The 15,983-nt window shown below is 35.8% G+C and overlaps 1 protein-coding gene across 11 annotated transcripts in view; it reads right to left on the bottom strand.

Annotated features, from left to right (window-relative positions):
• Positions 1–1,980: 1,980 nt before the first annotated feature.
• The window catches only part of SYT14 (synaptotagmin 14), a 204,858-nt gene continuing 190,855 nt past the window's right edge, over positions 1,981–15,983 (bottom strand). For 7 of the 11 annotated variants that reach the window (XM_032393166.1, XM_032393164.1, XM_032393168.1 and 4 more), the window contains 2 exons: positions 13,808–13,864; positions 1,981–12,563 (listed from right to left, as the gene is read on the bottom strand). In XM_032393166.1, the coding sequence (XP_032249057.1) occupies positions 12,250–12,563; positions 13,808–13,864 (371 nt within the window). In that variant the 3' untranslated portion in view covers positions 1,981–12,249. The other 4 variants (XR_004297971.1, XM_032393162.1, XM_032393165.1 and 1 more) reach the window with 4 other exon arrangements.

The following is a 15,983-nucleotide window of genomic DNA, read 5'->3' as shown; positions in this document are numbered from 1 at the left end:
GGGGAAGAATGAAAAACGTAACAGCAGTCAGGGATTCATAGCAGGGAAAACCCTTACTTCCCTCTTAGCAGAAAGATGGAGGAGGAGGGGCAGAGGGAGAGAGAGAGAATCCCAAGCAGGCTCCACACCCAGCGCAGAGCCCAACACGGGGCTTGATCTCACAACCCTGAGATCATGACCTTAGCTGAAATGGAGAGTCAGACACTTAACCGACTGAGCCACCCAGGCACCCAACAGAGTTCGGATTTACTCTGGATCTATTCTCTGAGAGAAGCTCCCGTATCCGTTATTCTCCGCATCCTTCTGCTCTGACTTCCGGGAAGGGTTACCTGTGATGGTTTCATCTGAAGCAGGCATTGAGAACGGTTTCCTTCCTGAGGGTTATACAACTTTCATAGCGTGCTTCATAAGCATGCAGGTTTCCCTGAAGTTGCTCTAAAATAAGAGGCGACAATTTATTTTTAAAAATTTTATTTTGGAGAGAGAGGGTGAGTGGGAGAGGGAGAGAGAAGTTGAAGTAGACTCCGCGTGAGTGCAGAGCCTGATGCTCGATCCCACGACCCCAAGACCATGACCTGAGCCGACACCAAGAGTCGGCCACTTAACCGACTGCCCCACCCAGGCGTCCCAAGAGGCAACACTTTAAATTCTGATCTTTGCCATATGGTGAGTCCCTTTGTTTAGCTGAGCAGTCTTGATAGGCCTTTCTTACTGAAGACCCCTTTTAATATGTGGGGTTCAGAAGCAGGAGACTTATCAAGCCCCTACGGCATGTAACCCCTGGGCTCTCTCCATTCCCTTCAATCTCTGCAGGAAAACCATTTATTTCCTGCCCGAGTTTACTTGTATACTTGTAGTTATTTTTCAGCAGGAAAAATATCGAATACACTGTTGCTTTGGCTCTTTCCATTCATTTCCCCTGAACTATAGGTTCCTAGTCTTACCGACCACCTTCCACGTACAACAGGCAACTGTTTTATCAAATGCTTTGCCCCTGCGTGATACGGGTTATAGTTTTCAGCCTGCTCTTAGCTATTCCCCCACTGCTGGGTGCTTGGCTGCTAAGCCACTGTCACATACTTGTAAACATTCATTCTCGAAGAACCCCCTGCAAGGTCCCAATATTTGTTTTGGTTTCGATTGTTTGTAGTAACAAGTGGGCTCTAAAATGTGTAAAGGCTCAAATACAGTAGAAGTTTTTCTTCTCATTTATGTTAACATTCCAAGGCAAATACATCTGGTTGTCTCTTTCCTGTGAAGTGACTCAGTGACCCAGAATCTTTCCAACTGGTGGCTCTGCCATGTCCTTGGCTTTCATTTTCCTCTGTATCAGCCAGTGGGAAGTGAAAGGAGGCATGGAAACAGCACAGTTATTCCTTAAAAAGCCTCTTCAAAATTGGTGTGCGTCATATTCCACTGGCTAGAACTCAGTCGTATGGCCATTCGTAATTTCAAGGGAGGCCAAGAAATGTAGTCTTATGACACCAGAAAGGAAAACATGGATTTTGGTAAAGAGTGGGCAGTTTCTATCACATGTTAAAAGGATTGCTTGGAAAGTTTTCCCTTAGATATGTTTTCCTTATGTCAACTTAGTATATGCCTTCAGTTTTCCCCTCTAGCTAATATAAGTTTCTGAGATTCTTATATAATTTGTCCCCGTTTATTTGGCATTTAAGTACATAGAAGCATTGAGTGTATTATTTTAATTGATTGAAAAGCACTAATTAAACAAAATTTTTCACATATTTACTGAGACCTTTTATTTTTAAATTGAGAATTACTTTATTTTCAAATGGGAAACATCATGGAATATTTTGATAATCTACGGAAAGAAAAAGTTGACTTAAATATTTTGCATACTGGAGATCAAAAGAGTTACAATCAATTTGCAATTAAAACATAATCTTGAGTATTTATTATATATATATATAGAGAGAGAGAGAGAGAGAGAGAATATGGTATGATGAATAACTACCTAAATCCCTCTGCAACAATAAAAACATGGTAATTTAATGATTTTCTAGTTATAATGCAGATGTGCCTATTTTCTGCTGGAAATTTCACTTTATATCAATTGTAATTCTGTGAAAGACAATAAGCCATGACCCAAATAAGTATCACTGTTTTTGGGGTAAGCGCATAAGCAAGTCTATTATTTTTGCTTCTTTAACCTTAAAGGTCTTAATAGTTGAAACCCAGCCTGTTTTTTGTTTTTGGGGGTAGGGGGGTGAATTCAGCAACGAGTACTGGGAAGGGGTATAAGTTCCTTAAACTTAGCTGGAGATTAAATTATGAACCCATTTATTTTAAGCAGAAGTGTTTCACATTTTGTATTTCAGTAGACGCAACTCTATTGAAATTTAATTTTAATTAAAAAAAAATTAAACCAGAGAAATCGAGCATCGGTGTTCTAGTCTTAAAAAAAGTTAACTGAAAAAGACTTCTGGTTAATTTATGGAACTAAAGATTCAAAGACAGAGATTAGAGAGTATTGTAGCAACTTTAATTTCTGTCAATTTTAGAGCACCAAAAGTTTAAATTCTTTTCAATATGGAAAACAGTACTTCTACAGTCTGTTTTTATAAATCTTTGTTGCTGGAAATAAAAGACATGGGAATAAAATATGAAAAAATATATCTAAACTCAAGGTCTTTGGGAAATAATACAATAAATGCCTAATAAAAAAGGACTGGGAATCAACAAACTGCTATTGCCAAATACAAAATGATTTTCTTAAATAGAATGGTGATACCAATGAATTATGACACGTTCACAGTAAGCTAGGTAACAGTGTACGTGTATACCTATTCCAGCTGAAGATGCTGAGATCACTTTGAAGCTAGTTTCATTCTTGACTTATTTGTGAACTTTAAAGGAGATGATTTTAAAATGTTTAAATTTGCTGTAGTCTGTTTTCTTTGGAGGTCACATTTGACCCAGAATTAAAATAAAATGACCGAAACACTGTGACAGCAATATTTTATAGCATGTTGAAATGAGATTCCTTTCAAAATCGACATCTTAATAACATTTACATGTCTCCATCCGATATTTGCTTATGCAATTGACATTATTCTGGGCAATGATCATATTGACGCTTGTCAATGATAAGAATTTGGGCTGGTTTTTGTGTATGCTCATCCGAGAAGACGACTGCTTACCATTCCAAGTGAATGCTAACACGTGAAGAGATTTCTGACAGAAAGGTGAAGAAGAAAGGTAACTTTTAACCCACACAAAAATTTATTCTCTGGAAAATCAAACTGCCATTAAAATTTCCTTGGATTAATAATTTTAACAGTTCTTATATTGTTTACAGAGAGGTCAGCGATTTTTTTTACGTAATACAATTATACAAAAGGAAAAAGGCACCGAGACAATCGGTGTATAGATAGTAGAAAAGTAGACAGGAGAATAAAATACCACATATAGCACATTTCAATTACATGAAAGTGATTAGATATATGCTCATTCTATAAAATGGGTTGTTTCACACACGCATCTGTTTAGATTTTTGACCCCAAATGCAAATGAATATGTGACGATAGTACAACACTGTTGATAACCATAAAGACACTTATATATATTAACAAGATCCATTAATGGTGTAGAGTCACTAGAAAATATGGAGACAATTGAAGACCAAGGGAAATGTTAATCAGCAGTGCATTTCTTCAGGTTGTTTAATAGTTTTGCTCACAGAGCATTTAAACTTCACCACACTGTTATATCCATTATTAGAAAAATAAGTAAGAAAGCTCTGTAGAAACTATACTATTAAGGAAGTCTCTTCGCCTCCAAAAAAAAAAAAAAAAAGAAAAGAAAAAAGGAAAGAAAGAAACAAGAAGAAAGGAAAAAAGAAGCAAAGTAAGGGGATATTCAATGTAACATTCCACTAATTGAGTTTTCCATAAAAATTATGTTACTTTGAGAAATAAAACACAATGCAAGAATATTGAGCAGTTGTGAACATTGTTTGAGAAAAAGAATAGATCCTAACATTTATCGAGAACCTTAAAGCTCATATAATAATTGGTTCTTCATAAAGACTAACTGAACTGAAAAGGAACATTGATAACACTTTATTTCAAAATTCTAATAAAAATCCAGCCAAAGTTTGGCTGTCCTCTCTATGACAGTTTTAAAGATTCCTCAAAATTGTTGCCACTATATTTTCACCACAAAAACAGAAATCATCTAATTAAAATTAGGGAGAAACATTATAAATTAATTTTGTAATGCAAGCTACTACTGGAAACTTTCTCTTAAGTAAATTTAAAGTGATATTTATAATTGCAAAATACTGTTAGAAGTGCCACCATTATTTTCTAGCTGTGCTTCAAGTAATTGTTTAAATATATTTAAGTACTAAGCCAGCCGATTTATATGCAAAAGCTACCCTGGTTTCCCCTCGCAAAACAAATGTGACATAATCATAGAATGTTGTAAATGTTCTCAGTATTTGTCCAGAACGACTGCCCCAAACAAAAACAAACGCCCTCTCCCTCCCAACACAAGCCTTCCTATGACTCTATGGTCTTTACTTCAGTTTCCCTTTTTTGAAATTCTGCCAAGTTAACATTTGACATTTTTAAAACCATGGCTTTTTGAGGCTTTCTCACAAAATTAAAAAAAAAAAAAAAAAAAGAATGTACAAGGGAGAGGGAGAAGATAGAAGACCAAAAGGAGGGAATTTAGGATAGGACATAATGCCCTAAAGTCTCACTTCTGAGAAGTGGGCTTCTACTCTGTTATGACTAGAATCAAGTGTAGGTATTCAGGTTACCATCCTGTGCTGGGGGCTCTAAGATATTGTTCCTTTATGCTTTTGGGGTCCTTTTTGCCTATTGGTGCTCATGTGGTACTTCCATCCACATTAGTGAGGTTAGGAACAGGAATCACTGCGGAGGACCTCCCCCCCGGGGTAGAAAAGGTTTGGTTGTTACTGGAAACAATACCATGCGCAGGAGGTGAGCACACTCAGAAACTGACAGATGAAGGGCTGGTAAGAGGCTCACAACCATCCCCCTTCGACCAGATGTGAGGCAAGACAAGCAATAAATCTCAGAGAAATGGGAAAATTCCTACTTTCTCATTAAGCAAAATAGTCACCTTTAATATTAACTGCACTGGATGTTAAATAGCTAGAATTTAAATAAAAATTTGAAGAAAAAAATATTAACTGCTTAGATTTACGGAAATAAGCATTCCAGCGATATCTGAATATATAAATGAATACCAGAAAATTATTTTTTCGGTGCATAATGGAGTATTATATTTCATCTATTGGGTATTCATTTTAAAAACAATGTGTCAGGTGAGAGATCACATGTTAAAGGAATGAACAGAAAGGTAGTAAGGGTGTTCTTTTTAAAGTAGTCTTGAATATTTAAAAAGACAAGCTCAAACATCAAATACTGATCAGAATAATAAAGGGTGAAGAAGGAAAGTAAACTAATAGGACAATGGAAGATAGACTGTCAAACTGACATGGAAATAATGTCAAAAATCTTGCATGACGACTGCCATAGCAGTGACTTTGCAGTTATTTAGAGATTTTTATGTGCTAAGGGTTGAGATTCTGTAATAAAATATGCCAAAATTCTGTTGGATTAATACTCAAGTTTCCTTCTCCGCTCCTGACCCGGACAACGTTTTAGAGTACTTCCCACTAGTGGAGGGGAGTACAATCATCGCCAGAGCAAACCTAACCTCCAGTGAGTAACGGGAAACGTGCTTTGCTCCCTCTCGTCATCGGGAAAACCCAACTGGTCCTCCCACTGTCGGGTCCATGTGATTAACAAAAAAAAGTCAGGCTATGAACTCCGGTATTCGGTGTGAATGTATGTGAATGCAAATGGGCAAAAGGGCAGGGAGAAAGAAAGAAGGACTGTAAAGAGAAACCTACCTGTCTAAACAGGGAGAGAAAAGAGCAAGACTCATTTTTGATAATGGGCTAATAATTCCCGTCTATCACACACTTTCACGTTAAATTTGCATTAACCGGGTCTCAGGTTATTTATAAACAGACCAAACACAATGATACAGCAGCAGTTACAAAACAGCCCAATTCCCTACCAGATCATCTGAAATATTTAAATAACCGCATTTTTCAGTGGGTTAATCACAGATCTTTCTTGGGGGGAAAACGTTTCTAAATGTAAATTCTATTCATGTGAAATATTACACGAGAGAAGAAGGTATGTCTACATTTTGAATGAGGGAAGAGAGAAACTCAGATGAACTGCACGCACAGTATTTATTTTTACAGAAAGAGGAAGGCAGATCCTAAGAAAGAGCAGAAAGAAGCAAGGAAATAGAGATTGGGGAAGAGGTGATAGAAACATTGGTGTTGCTAGTGAAGAATCCAGAAACGAGGTTCATGTGATGAGTGTGAGGACAGGGAAGCCACTGACGAGAATGCTAAAAGTTAATAAAGCTGACTATCCACAGGAATTAAAAATGCCACCATTTACAGCTGTTACCATAAACTTACCTATAGGTCAGCCTAATTTCGTTGAGAATACCGACAGAGAGATACTCGGCAAATAGCTCCTCAGACTCTCTCTTTGCCTTATATTTATCACTGTAAAGACTGCTTACAGGGGAGTATGTGAACCATAAACCAAGTAATTTTCAGGAATCATAAAACATAATAGAATTTATTATACCAAGGAACACTTTGAAAAAGTTATGTTGAATGTGAATGTACAGGAACTCATAATTAAACATCTTTTAATGTTTTGTTAAATATTTTTCTTTTTAAGGAAGCACAAATAAAAGATCAATAGCACTAGCCCCAGTCATAATCTCACTCTTAATTATCACTATTATAAATTTAATCTATGGACACTGAAACATTGCTATCAGTAATTCTGTATCATGAGCTCAATATTCTAAATCAAGGTATCTCACACAGAATTTCCTGGAAAGCTTAATAAAATGTAGATTTGTGGGCTCCACTCCAGACCAAATGAAACAAACATCTCTGGAGGTGGGACTTTGGAATACAAATTAAGCTCTCGAAATAATTCTTAAACACCATAGTTTGGGACATACTACAGTTGTTTCAGATTTTGCCCTTGGAGAGAATATATTCCTTGTGTTTGTTCTTTAAGATCCACCTCAAGGGTAAACTTCCCCAGGAAGATTGTTCTGATCCCACATTGTACTCTACTAAATGCATATCATTCTTTGGCTATCTTCCTACCTTAGAATGCAAGCTCCATGAGAGCAAAAAGACTTTGTCTCTCTAATATACGATCTCTGCATCTGTAGTACTTAGAACAATACATGACACATAGTAGGTCCCCTTACAAATATATATATAAAATAAAAGAATAAATAAATCCATGCATTACATAAGATTCATAAAACTGAGACCTATATAACAGTATTATTGATTTCTTTATAGGAAATTTAGTTCGATTCAGTATTTATTATATGCCTACTATGAGCAAGGGGCACATAAAGATAGTAAGACAAGGCATTTACTACTATTAAGGAAGAAAGAAAGACATGTAATAAAATTAGCTGTAATGCAGTTATACCTTAATAAAGGGTATGTAAGAAACAAATAAATTACAATGAGAGCACAGAGGAAGAAAGGGTCATTTCTCTCACCACTGATATGGGCAAGATACCTGCTAAAGGATACAGGATATCTACTTCATAGAAAGGCGATCATATACAATTAAAATATCTTGGATTCCCAAAAGTAGATAAGGAGCAGAACCAATTGATTAACATATTTTCAGAATATAAGTATAGGTTAAATTTGTAGAGTAAATTAGTTTCCAAGTCTCTGGAAATCAAAAGTCATCTACAAAATATTACACAGAAGTACCATTTGTATCCTGAGGGAAAAAAAATCTCTGATCTTCTTTGTCTTGTGTTTCTCTTTCCCAAGCTCTGATTTTTCCTTCTTTTTTTCTAGTTCTGCCATTCCATTAGGTGGATGGGATTACTGATGAATACAATGTTGTCCTAACTGTTTTTCTTGCAACTGGTAAAGAGGGAATGCAATTGCAGTAAGTGTAGTAGAGGTTTTAGAGTAATTTATACCTGGGTTCTAATCTCATTTCTACTACTTACTTACTGGATGACCTTGGGCAAGTCTGCTTAACCCCTATGCTGTAGTTTCTTCATCTATAAAATTTGAAAATATTCTTTACTTTATAGCATTGTTGTGAGAATCAAAAGAAATAATAAATTATAATGCTAGACCTTAATAAATTAGAGCAGTTACCATCATCATCATTATACATTTTGGTGGGCACAGATGATGTCTTAAAAGTTAATTAAAAAAATGTTTCATCGCATATTTAGCTTTCTGCTCAATATTGAGTTTGGTTGGTGGGGATGATGATGGCTACCTCCAGTGCAGGCCATGGGTGAGCTGGGAGGTGGTGAATGGAAGAAGACAAGAAATAAAAACTGATGGATGAGAACTATCAGTGTGAAATAATGTAATGACCATCGATGAGAAAAATCTCTATGAATTGGCCATCTAGTCCATCTAGGCGAATGGCAATTTTAGGCCAGTGGATTTGTGTCATTTCTATTCATATCAGGAAAAAATTTGTTGGTGACTACTGTTCTTATTTCATCTGAGATTTGTACCTTCAAATCGCCTCTCAGTTCACTTGAAAAGCTGTGATCTCATTTGGTCTCCATCTTCATCTTAACACCCTCAATTCTATGACCTCTTACCCTATGGATGCTGTCTTACCTTGCGATCAGTGATTATGCTTCTGATTCACCTGAGAAGTAAATGAAAATAATGAGGGTATCAAGAAAATGATTTAACATGTAGCCCTGGGCATCTATCTGCACTAGGCTGGATGAAACCACCCTACCAGGCCCTACACTTAAACATGTGTATACTAATCAAGGTAGCTTCGATACTTACTGGCTTTTCTTTAAATTTAAAATTGTGGTCCAATTTATTATTTTTGTCACTAAATACATTATGGAGAATTCACTGAATGCATAGTAAGAAGACAGACAAATAAATGGATTTCACACAAAATGTGGACAGTACAGAAGACACGAGAGTATAGAAGAACGCTTCTGAAAGTAAGAGGATATTCTACTAAACAAATTCTTTACTGATTTGAAATACTCTTTGTTTCCTGGGCAGTAATAAGCAACTACATTTTGCAGCTCATTTGGGAGACAGATAAAGCCTGTAATTCCAGGCTCAGGAGCTCTCATGAATGCCAGTCAATTGCCATATTTGGACTATCTCATTTTTTATAAAACTTTGGGGACTTTAAGAGAACAATAAGAAAGTGCGTTGTCTTGCTCAAGTTTCTGAGACAGAACCTGCTGCCCACCGGTGGGCCCCTATTTGCTGCAAACTGCTGAGATACAAGATTTTGCCTTTACGCTTTCATGCAAATTTAAGCACACAAAAGAGCAGTAGCACTGTCTTGTACATTAGATTCAGTAGAGTGAAGTGGGTCTCTCGAGACCTATTTAATCTTTTGCTAAAAGAATAGATAAATTTTGGGGAGTAATTACGCTAAGTTGTGTCAATCCACAAGATAAAAATATACATATTTTGCTGTGTGTGGAGGAGAATGGTAGCAAATAGCACCCAAAACCAAATATAATTTCTAGTAAATATACAGAGGAGAAAAATAATCCATAAACTTGATAAATGTTTCTCTAATTAGATATTGGAAAAAGCCAGGGCACCTTCACCTTTACAAGTGTGTGTGTGTGTGTGTGTGTATGTGTGTGTGTATGTATAGGCATGTGTGTGTATACAGATACACATACACATAAATTCATACTCTTTGAGGACTTGGCAGCTGGGGTGGAGGTAGGGTCCTTCTTAAAAAACCTTTAATATTGTTGATTAATTTTTAAGCCACATTGGATTTGATATCTATACCAGATAACCCCGTAATGACAGACCAAAGTGCACACACAGTTCTGGGCAGAGTCTGAAGAAAGCCAGATTTAGCAAATAACAGCTAGTTAGGTCTTTTCATCACTGAAGGAGAAAGCACCACACTGGTCTCATAATGTGTTCGATTACTGATTAGGCTTTGTTATAGCTACGACTAAGACTAACTCTTTCCATTAGGAAGATCCCAGTTCTTAGCAATGCAGTCAGTTGTTTCAAAGCCAGAAAAGATCCTCGTTGCGTGAAATGCTTAAATCCAGTTTCTCACTAAGGTCTACAACCCCCCTTCAAATCTCTTTCCATACTGTTGCTGAAAATATGTACGTGAGATATTTCACCATTTGATACAGATTCTAACTTTGTAACTTAACTCATTTATTAAAAAACCCTGGAAAAAGCTCGTTAGTGTAACAATAGAAGAATGGGTTTTCTCTTTAATGCAACTCTGTAACATACATTCTTAAACCTCAGGTCACCCAATATAACATCTGTATTTTATCTTATAATTCGTGTATATGAGTGCATAGAGCTGCCATTTTTTAAACTAAAAAATATTAGGAGTTCACTGTCTTTTTGGATTTCTTTTAAGGCCTTTCAGTAGAGCCAAGCTGAAATAATAATGTCTATGCACGGTTTTGTTATTGTGGTAATAACAAGTCCTCGTGTAATAACAAGCACTAATATATAGTGCTTAGTTGGGACTAGGAACAATGGTATGCTGCTTTTTAGTAACTGGTAAATAGTATGTTTTTGTCTAGTTTAATTAGAAATTAGAAAGAGAAGGAAGAAAATATTTTTCATATATACAAAACATATTCTATTTTAATAAAGTATATGCATAAATTATATACTGGGCAAGAAGCAAAATTAAAAAGAAAACAGCTTATAATATTCCTGATTAATAAGAGTTCCTAAATATAAAAACAACAAATGAAAATGCCTTGCCATTTAAAAAAATTAGCACATTATACAACTTTTACATACTTCAGAGGAAATAAAGATCTTGTGACACTGTTCTGAGGAATCTTTACATTTATAAAAATTGAAGGCCTAATTTTGCAAATACAACTTTCAAGCTGTATGAGCAAATGTAACTTACATGAAAGGCACAGAATGACGTCACGTTGAAGAACGTATCTGTAAGTTTCATAAAATCTAGTCACAGGTCACTAGAAATTTCATAAGGAATCTCAGAACTGTTTTTAACATGATGTTCTGATTCAAACTGAGAACTGGAGAGTCTTTAGATCACAAGTACAAATCGAAGTAAGACTGAAGAAGATTTAGAGAGAGAACAGTTTCTTATTGGAACTATACCTGCTTTATGCAGTGTTGGTCATTCCATTCTCAGAGCAGACAATTAACATTTTCTTTAACTTGAACTGTTTTCAATTTTCATCAGCTTATCTACTATATTTTTTTTTAGTTTGTAAAAAAACGTATTTTCACATTACTACAATTTTAGAGAGTCAATTGTTGAAAGTATTTTAAAGTAAAGTCCTGCTCTATTAGCTTCCTACATTGGAATACAAGAATACAGGAAGTGCTTTCAACAGAAAGTTACGTGGTTCCACAGTACAACCTGTCTAAACGACTTGCAAAGGACCAGCCCAGGGACTGGGTCTCTTTGGATCAGGCAAAAGCAGAGGCAAATGAAGAAATGAGTTGTTGGTTTTTTTAAAATAACATATAAAAAAATTCCTTTATGAAAATGAATACTTGCTTGCACTTGAGATTGAGTGCTATTGAGAAGAACTGAGGCACAATGAAACTAAGTGCACAAAGGGAAAATATCTGAAATAAAACAATTTTCTATGTAATTGAAATCCTTCACCATTAGATATGCCTCATGATAGAGCTGGAGACCTACTTTTTCCAGCTTAAAGAACATTTCCAACACCAGGGATGAGCCAGTCAAAATATGTGTTTCCTGGTTAACATTTAGGGTGATCCTAAAACAGTGTTGCAACTAAAAATTCTGATTTAAAAAAATCACTTATAGTTTTGATTTTTTTTTTTTTTCATGAAATTACTGGCTCTTTTGCCAAAGTAAACTTAACTTCAAACCAAAAGTATGTTCTTAAAGCTCTGGAGGACTGTTAACAATGATGATGCAAGTGTCTCATTTCCCAAACAAGCTCTACCAGAGACACATCTTTTCTTCATTTGTGTCAGTATTAGACGCTCTTTCCGCAGACCTTAACACATTCTGGTAGAATGTTGAGGATGATGCTCCAAAGAACAGCTCTTCTAATGGTGACTAGGTAAAAACAGTAATGCTGCAATCAGCGATAATGCTGCCTTGGATTGTAATTGCTTGGTTACCCTATTCATCATGACTCTAGTAACGCATGCCATCTACACACTTGCTGTCCTTTCGACTCTTTCATTTCAGTCCAGTGATTGAGCTCCTCTTCTCCAGAGCTGTTCAGACCTAAAGAAATCCAGCCTATCATCTCTTTTCTTTTCATGCTGCGTTTGTTATACACAGACAGTATGAGTGTCACATCAGAAAGTTGAAATAGGGCCACTTGAAAAACAAAAGTTTCCTTGTATACTGGATTAGGCTGCCCTCTGCGGATGGATGTCTTGCATTTGGACATCTCTTGACCCATGGAATTCAGGAGAGTTAATTTAACATACGTATCTACAGAAAAAAAAAAATACCACAAATATCATTTGAAACAAACTCAAAACACCTTTCTTGTGATGTTTGTTGAGAACGTGAAGTCTTTATACTTTATAAGGATATGGTGTATACCATGTTTAATGGAAATTCAACGAATTCCATTTTGATGCTGATGCTTACAGAATGTGACAAGTACAGAGAATGCAAATCTTTTGTGGGTCATAATATCTCAACCTCACTACTTCTACGTCATAGTTAGAATTTAAAGGTATACCTCATAATCCTTCCTCCACCCTCCCACCCCCAATCCTTGACCTCCCATTACCACCCCTTCCCAACCCCATCCCCATTTAGCTTCACTAAGCAGGACATCATAGCATTAATAAACACTTAGCAAGCTCAATTAGCCACAACACTGTAAAGCATTCCACTGTGTTTTCAGAGAATAAGAATAAACAAACAAATAGAAATGAAGGCAAATGGTAAAGAGAAAAAGAAGACAAGAATGCAAAGATGACATCAAAACAGCTTAGGATGAAATGTCAAAAAAATCTCTGCATGGATGTGGTTTTTAAATATATTTTAAAAACATTTAAAAGGGCCAAAATGAAGCCAAATGCATTAAGGGCTCAAAGTTTAGCAAATCAAGGAAAACTTTCTCCTGGTTTCATGCAAGAGTACATTTAATGTGCTTTTTGGATAGTTAAAATAAATACTACAGGATTCTCTTTTTTTGGCAGAATTTAATGTAAAATTTAAAGTATGGTATTCTTAATTGTTTTCATGAATTACAAAAAAAATGGATGTGATGTTTAGTGTACAAAGTGAAACATAACAGTTCATTGCCTGATTATTTGGGAGATAAACCCTCTCTTCAAACAACTGTGTTTTCAGGTTCTTTAGACTCATGCAAATGATCTTCAGCATGGTGATCCATCATGTGTACTTCATATCAAAATTTCAATTAATTTTAATGAAAATTGCAATATTTCTCATGAGATATCTATTGTATGAATCAAAATACAATACATGAAAAATAAAACCTTTAATTTAAAAAGTTTTGCTTATTTTATACATACTCTGAATACCATCATCCATAATCAGAGATAAATTCTAAGTTAGTTTTATTTAAAGTACCACAGATAATAAATGTGCATTTTTTTGGAAACCAACATGGTGGACAGCTTCACTGCTGGCAAGTTTTAGGGTATTTTGTTTTTGCATGAAAAGACAACATCCAATTAGCCTCTACAGGAACTCACCTCGGATTATATAAACCTGTCCACCTATCAAGTGTTTTAGACAACAGAACAGTCCATCTGACAACAGGGGGTGGAAAGCAGTAAAAGAAATAATGACCAGATGTCAATTGTTGGGTGAAAGAGGGTCAAAGGTTAGAATTAAAGAGGAAACACTGTTCACTGGAGTTGGAAGAACACAAAACTTTAGCATTTTAATTCAGGTAGAGGGGTTGAACAAAAGGGTTGTTGGGTAAATTTCATGGAATGAGAATTTTTAAGGTCCTTGTGTAATCTTAAACAAAAATTACACTGTTTTAAAGGCGGAACATCTTTATAATGATATCCTCTTGGTCTAAAGCACATTGAACATAGAATCATGCAAATTATCAGACTATATAAAAGACTGAATAAAAGTCATTATAAGACTACTATTATGCTAAGTTTTGAAGTCTATCCATGCAATAGTAAATATTTCAAATACTTCTATTACTTTCAATGTAATACAAAAAAATTAAGTTTAAACAAAATAAAATAGGACTATTAAAAGTTTTGCTCTTGAATGTTCCCATTGTTTCTTTGGATCATTCAGTTGATAACACAGTTCAAGGCCTAGAACTAGGTATATACGAAGAGTCACAATCTTATAGAACATATACAGTATAAGACAGACTGATAAAACTGGATTATATTTTACTTTATAAATACTCCACTTCATTTTTTTAAAGATTTTATTTACATACAATTAATTTTAATGTTGACTTATATTTACCTACTAGCTGCCTCCCAGCTAACACCATTAACCACCCTGATATTGAAGATCTAATTCTAAAATAATGGAAATTGCTCTAACTTACTCTTTAACCTGAAAACACTTACTCTAAGTTGTGGATGCTAATCTCTCAACCTGTTTATTATCCACCCTGCCTCCATCCCCCCACCCCTCTTCATTTTAGTTCTGGTTTCTCTGTTTCTATCAGAGTGGGTACAAGCAAGGACAGAAAGGCAAGCATATCATTCCATTCTGCTAGCTTTTAGCATCTCAAGCTAAATATATGTCAAAAAATCAAACTGTTAGCTAAAGCAGGAATGGCAAGCTGAGAGCTGCTGGCTGGATGTAACCCCACGTAATATTCTGTTCATCCGTTACAGTGTTCAGAAGTTGTGACTCTGCATGTCTCGAGGCAGGGTATGCATGCTTGCATTCGTCACTGCCTCCCAATGCTCCTTATCTTCCACCTGCCAAGTTTGTTCATTTAAGTTACTTCCCAGACCATTTGAGTTTGCATTCTAAGTATGTATCAATAAAGAGAACCCAGGTCACACTTCCAAAGCTGTTTATTCTAGTAATTGCTTCTTTCCTCCCTCTGAACTCTTCCTTCTGAAAGGAGAAAGGGGACAATAATAATTCCATCCTTCTTTTATGCACCTTTATCCGATTTGAGTCTCACAGTTACCCTGTGACAGACACAACCTCAATTTTACATATGAGGAAACAGACTTAGGGGAGTTAGGTTACTCATCCAAGGGTAGAAGAATACACATAATTTTGGCCTTCTGACTTTTAATTCAGGAATAGATACATTCCATGATATCTGTAAGAAGCAAGGTTTCCAATATTACTTAGGGAAAACCAAATATATTTTTGTGACTTTTCACTTGAATTAAAAAGACAATGTTGAAGACATCTGGAGGTAAATGAATTAATTTAATTCAAGGGAGGAAAAAGTTTCCCCTCCAATAATTATTTGAGACTCTGAGTAGAAGATGGCTTTAAGCAAGTCTGTGAGAAATCTTTAAGTAAATTTAAGTGGCCATTACTATTCAAGATTTCCTTTCAACTTTTTTAGCTTAGGAGACTAACAGCTTTGATTTCAGAGAAGTATAAAAAAGCTGTTACGTTCCCAACTCATTCCTACAGATATCGACAAACGGTTTTGGAGGTCTAGTGAGCGACGATCTCTCTGCACTCCCGTAATCTGCCTCCACCCCCATGAGCAGGAAGAGAGATAAGGAGGGAGGCGTGACAGGCATATAGAGCAGGGCACAGTACCCCATCTTGCTTTCCTCTCCTCGCATCTAGGGGAAATATCAAACTATTCCTTATTCTACTTGTCCTGGGAAAGGCAAAGCCAAGCCATTTAAGAAAAGACTCGCTGGCAGTACTAATTTATAATATTAAAGGAGGAAAAATGTGAGG

The sequence above is a fragment of the Phoca vitulina genome, unplaced genomic scaffold (genome assembly GCF_004348235.1).
Source record: "Phoca vitulina isolate PV1807 unplaced genomic scaffold, GSC_HSeal_1.0 scaffold71, whole genome shotgun sequence".
In the NCBI taxonomy this organism is placed as follows: Eukaryota; Metazoa; Chordata; class Mammalia; order Carnivora; family Phocidae; genus Phoca; species Phoca vitulina.
The sequence above is the reverse complement of the archived record's forward strand: the minus strand, read 5'-3'. Positions and strand labels throughout refer to the sequence as shown.